Genomic DNA, 5,991 nt, shown 5'->3' on the forward strand with positions numbered 1-5,991 from the left:
TTGGTTTGGCCTTGAGCCCAAAACTGAACACTAGCCTTAAATTTAATTACTGATTTCCCTGGCCTACCTCCAATTGCAAACATATTTCATTGGGTTTCAATATCTTTAGTGTTTTGCAAGAAAAACAAGACAACACGCTTCAACATTAAATTTTCAGTTAGTCTTTTTGTGATGTATTTGTAAATTAAGTGTTTTTTTCTCTAGTGGTTCCATATGTTTTAATGATCAGTCAGTTAGGAATATCAGAAATAGTTCTAATTTGAATCACTGAAGAAAAGAGCTTCTAAACGTAAGTTTGTCTAAGTGGAATTTTCATTAAAGGAATTTGGAATTAAAAGGATTCTTATTTTAAATAACTTTATATAGAGAATGAAAAAATGAAATGAATGTAGAAAATGTGTATGAAATGAACATAACACCTGTCCTAATCTTCTTTTCAGGCACCTCTCCAGACACTGATTTGGGTTAAGCAACTCACAGATCAGAGCATTGTGCAAGCACTCAGAACAGAGGAGAAGAGTGAAGAGACTCTGAAAAGCATCTTCCATCTTCTGAATGTCCAAGAGTTTCAACCTAAACTTTAATTTTTACACTTTTTTCTTGATACTGATTTACATATTCAGTCTTTTGCCATTTTAAGGGGCTGAGCAGTTGAACTTACTAGCAAACCAACATGGCTAGGATTAGATTTGTTATAATAGCTTGCCTGTTGGCACTAGAATTGCTAATGAATTCATTAACTGAGTCTTCCATACAGAATAATGAATGTCCACAGCTTTGTGTATGTGAAATTAGACCATGGTTTACACCACAGTCAACCTACAGAGAAGCTACAACAGTTGACTGCAATGACCTTCGTTTAACAAAAATTCCCAGCAATCTTTCCAGTGACACTCAAGTTCTTCTCTTACAAAGCAACAATATTGCAAAGACCACAGATGAACTCCAACAGCTTTTCAATTTAACGGAGTTAGATTTTTCACAGAATAATTTTACTAGTATCAAAGATGTGGGGCTCTCAAATCTTACTCAGCTCACTACTTTACATCTGGAGGAAAACCAGATAACAGAGATGACTGACTACTGCTTGCAGGACCTTTGCAATCTTCAGGAACTATACATAAACCATAACCAGATTAGTAGCATCTCTGCAAATGCATTCTCTGGCCTGAGGAACCTTTTAAGACTTCATCTTAACTCTAACAAATTAAAGGTTATTGACAGTCGTTGGTTTGATTCTACTCCTAACTTGGAGATTCTTATGATTGGGGAAAATCCAGTGATTGGAATATTAGATATGAACTTCAAGCCACTCTCAAATTTAAGAAGTCTGGTTTTGGCAGGTATGTACCTCACTGATATTCCTGGAAACGCATTAGTAGGCTTGGACAGTCTTGAAAGTCTTTCCTTTTATGATAACAAATTGGTCAAGGTTCCTCAGCTTGCTCTTGAGAAAGTTCCAAATTTAAAATTCCTTGACCTCAACAAAAATCCAATTCACAAAATCCAAGAAGGTGACTTTAAAAATATGCTGCGATTGAAAGAACTTGGTATCAATAATATGGGAGAACTAGTTTCTGTTGATAGGTATGCACTAGACAACCTACCTGAACTTACAAAGCTTGAAGCTACCAACAATCCAAAGTTGTCTTATATACATCGTTTAGCATTTCGTAATGTTCCTGCTCTGGAAAGTCTGATGCTGAACAACAATGCTTTGAATGCAGTCTATCAAAAGACAGTGGAATCCCTTCCAAATCTGCGTGAGATCAGTATTCACAGTAATCCACTCAGGTGTGACTGTGTCATTCACTGGATCAACTCAAACAAAACCAATATCCGTTTTATGGAGCCTCTGTCAATGTTCTGTGCTATGCCACCAGAATACAGAGGACAACAGGTCAAAGAAGTATTAATACAGGATTCAAGTGAACAATGTCTTCCAATGATTTCTCATGACACTTTTCCAAATCATTTGAATTTGGACATTGGCATGACAGTGTTTCTAGATTGTCGGGCCATGGCAGAACCTGAACCAGAAATTTATTGGGTAACTCCACTTGGAAATAAAATAACAGTTGAAAGTCTCTCTGACAAGTACAAGCTGAGTAGTGAAGGTACCCTGGAAATCTCGAATATTCAGATTGAAGACTCTGGAAGATATACATGTGTTGCTCAAAACATAGAAGGGGCTGATACAAGAGTAGCTACTATAAGAGTGAATGGAACTCTTTTGGATGGTACTCAAGTGCTGAAAATATATGTCAAACAAGCTGAATCTCATTCAATCTTAGTTTCTTGGAAGGTTAATTCCAATGTCATGACTTCCAATTTAAAATGGTCATCAGCCACTATGAAGATTGATAACCCTCACATCACATACACCGCTAGGGTCCCAGTTGATGTACATGAATATAACCTCACTCATTTGCAGCCATCCACAGATTATGAGGTCTGTCTAACTGTGTCAAATATCCATCAGCAAACTCAAAAGTCTTGTGTGAACGTTACTACAAAAAATGCAGCTTTTGCACTTGACATTTCCGACCAAGAAACCAGTACCGCCCTGGCAGCTGTAATGGGTTCAATGTTTGCAGTAATCAGCCTTGCCTCCATCTCTGTTTATATTGCTAAAAGGTTTAAGAGAAAAAATTACCACCATTCTTTGAAAAAGTATATGCAAAAGACCTCTTCAATCCCACTGAATGAGCTCTATCCTCCACTTATTAATCTCTGGGAAGGTGACAGTGAAAAAGACAAAGATGGTTCTGCAGAGACCAAGCCAACCCAAGTCGACACATCCAGAAGCTATTATATGTGGTAACTCAGAGGATATTCTGCTTCTGATAGTAAGGAGCACAAAGACATTTTTGCTTTATTCTGCAAAAACAAAAAGTTGAAGACTTTTGTATTTTTTTGACTTTGCTAGTTTGTGGCAGAGTGGTGAGGACAGGTGGATATTTCAGATTTTTTTAGTATAGCGTATCGCAATTGTTTGACACAAATGGCAGCTTCACTTAGCTTCCAACTTTTTTTTTGTTTGTTTGTTTGTTCTTGTGCTAAACTTAATAATGCTGTTCTAACTACAGTACTGAATAAAATGAATGACAGGCTGGGGTTACCCTGTGAGTCACAACTAGCACAACCCCTTTCTTCTGAAGCCATCAGTAGAGAGTACAGTATCTTGCAACAGCTAACATACAGTTTTGAAACTGCATTGAACCAGTTTTATAACATTCTGGTCTAAAGATTCAAACTGAGAAAAGAAGGCTAGATCTTCAGTGATGTTAGTTGACTGTACTGTAATGTTGTATCAACTGATATGAATGTTTTTTTACTTTAAACAATTACTTATTTCTTTTCTTTTTTTTTTTTTTGTAATAGTTTAAAAGGCTTAGGTAAACCTAACAGGCAATAGAAATATGTACATCTGATTTTTTTAAATGTAACAAACTAAATGTTAATTATCTTATTCTTTTTATTATATTTAGTAGACACTTTTAAGGAATACTAGAGTTTTGTTGTGCTTAATCCACCAACACATGGTGTATAATGAAGGCAAAACTATAATAAATTACAGTTTTGTTCTGATTTTTTTTTATAACAGTTGCAATAATGTATTGTTTTTAGTTGTCACTAGTTTGACTGGTGATAATGTTTTGACATAAAATATATCCAAATAGTTATATAAAATTGGAAGGGGGGTTAAAGTCAAATCTCAACAGATTTCCAGTTTTTGTTCTAAAGAAGAAATATCTATTTTAACTGGGGTGTTTTTTCTGCACTGCTTTTCAATATTAAACAAAATACTGAAGAGTATCTAATCAGAAAGACATCAAGTAGAGTAAGGGCTGTAAATGTATCATATGGAAAATTAAAACTGCCTCAGCGCAGGGGACTGGACTAGAGGACCGCTCATGGTCTCTTCCAGCCCTACATTTCTATGATACAACTAGATATGCAGCAAGAAAATACATGGCACCTGACACATTTTCCTTTCTGTACACATTTGTGTTTATATTGTAAGCTAAGTTATACATGAAGCAAGTATTTGTCTGTCACTGACAATTAAAGAAGAAAGGCAGCTCAATATCACTAAGTCAATTATAATAGTTGAATCCATGTAAATGTTTTACATGTTTAAAAAAAAAATCCATGTCATTTGGATTACTGTCTTTTAAAGTATCAATTAGGGAATTTAAAACTCTGATACAGTATCTCATGTCGAATGTGGATAACAGCCAATATCTATTTTATGGATTTCCATAGCTGTAGTTCAAAATATTTTACTAAATTACAGAATAGGTTAAGTGGTACAGAATTACAGAAAACAGTGTGAAAATACATGAATAATTTAGGGCTGGATTTTCAGAAGCACTCAACCGTGGCCTTTCTACTCCCCTTAAAATCCCTGACAGGGACTCTTCATTGTGAGATCACAAGGGGAACAGGGTTTTTGATGAAGCATCTATTATAGACATGCCGAATGCCAAGCAAGGAAGCAGAAAATTGTGTAGTATATTAATTTTCTACTACCCCTCTTCTCCCTACCGCAAGGTAGATAAGTGCTGACTCTGCAATGACCTTTAACTATGTGCAAATTGTGGGATGTTTTTGCCTAGTGATGAGCTATTTTTGAGTTGATGAGCATAAATATATTGTTGAATGTTAGAAATGTAATTTTAATTTTTTTTTAAATCATTAACACAAAAATGACAAATTTCCCCAAAACTTTCTGGTTTGAAACTGTCTGCCCTTGTCTCAAGTTCAAAGAATTTTTCTTCAGCCACTTCTTCTGAATCTGAGAAATAAAGTCTCAGCATCATTTTACATATATATATTTCACTGTTGCAAAAGCTTCAGTATAATAATTTTATATAGTTAAGGTATAAGCCTCCTAAATCTCATCTTTTAATTAAAGAGTTTGGTAAAACTATTGGTTTCATGTAAAAAAAAATCAAGAACCTATTATACAAAATTCTTTATATCAGGGGTGTCAAACATGCGGCCCGTGTGCTGGGTCTGGCCTGTGAACCTTTTTGGTCCGGCCCGCAGGCCACCGGATACGGCCCACGATCCTTTTTGTTCCTTCCCCTGGCGTCCGGATATGGCCCGACAACCTTTTTTTTTCTGCACGGTGGCAGCTGCCGCCGAAAGTCAGGACGCCGTAAGTTTTTCCGGCAGCGGGGAAGTCAGGACGCCTTGAGCTGCCGCCGAAAGGAAGGACGCAGCGAGATTTCTCAGCAGAGGATAAGACGCCGCGAGTGCATGGCCCACTTTAAGTTCATTTTATTGCACTGTGGCCCGCCACTGGAAGTTAGACACGACACCTCTGCTTTATATGGTTATGAAATCTCAAACCTTTACCTACAAGCCTGATGTATATGGGTTTTGTTTTTTTTTTAAAGTGTTTCTTTTACTTATGGAGAGGAAGCAAGGTGGGGAACATATGTTAATTTTGTCATACTCTACTATATTTGCTTCTTAATGTCAATTTCTGCCTCTTTCTGATGGGCAGCTTCAGCGCAATAACTACCACTTTGTGTACATGCAATTGTAACCTAGAGTTGCCCCTGCTCTTATAGCAGACTTTATTCATTAAAATTGGGATCTGTTTTGCAGTGGAGATGCACTCTTGGTTTCTTCAATGTAAAGGATGCAGGAAGGACAAGGTTGACAGAAAATTATGGCTTCCCTGTTGTGTGGTATCATCAAATAGTCTTTACAAAATAATTCACTGAGCAGGTGTCAGATGTTACAGCCTGGGCCTCCTCACCACTTCTTTAGCCTTCTGCAGCACTGCATAGCTGTATGATGATACTCAAAATATCAGATAATCAGAAAGACAATGGTATTCTACCTGAACCTCCTATCAGAACTGGTGCAGGAACAGGCTAATTTGTGTCTACATCTTTTGCAGGGTGTAATGGGCTATGAAATAATGTTTAGTGTGTTATCTGTTTTCAGTTGAGAAATTATGGGCCAATGATA

The 5,991-nt window shown here is 36.6% G+C and overlaps 1 protein-coding gene across 1 annotated transcript; it reads left to right on the forward strand.

Annotated features, from left to right (window-relative positions):
* Nucleotides 1-673: 673 nt before the first annotated feature.
* On the forward strand, nt 674-5,621 carry LRRN1 (leucine rich repeat neuronal 1). Its single transcript, XM_067542782.1, has one exon. The coding sequence runs from the start codon at nt 674-676 to the stop codon at nt 2,822-2,824; it is 2,151 nt and encodes a 716-aa protein (XP_067398883.1). The 3' UTR covers nt 2,825-5,621.
* Nucleotides 5,622-5,991: the final 370 nt, after the last annotated feature.

This window comes from Emydura macquarii, unplaced genomic scaffold (assembly GCF_026122565.2).
Source record: "Emydura macquarii macquarii isolate MOO-44397 ecotype Brisbane River unplaced genomic scaffold, CSIRO-AGI_Emac_v2 contig_71, whole genome shotgun sequence".
NCBI lineage: Eukaryota > Metazoa > Chordata > Testudines > Chelidae > Emydura > Emydura macquarii.

Coding starts and splice junctions, on each gene's coding strand:
- LRRN1 (XM_067542782.1), top strand. CDS start 674: ATGGCTAGGATTAGATTTGTTATAATAGCTTGCCTGTTGGCACTAGAA.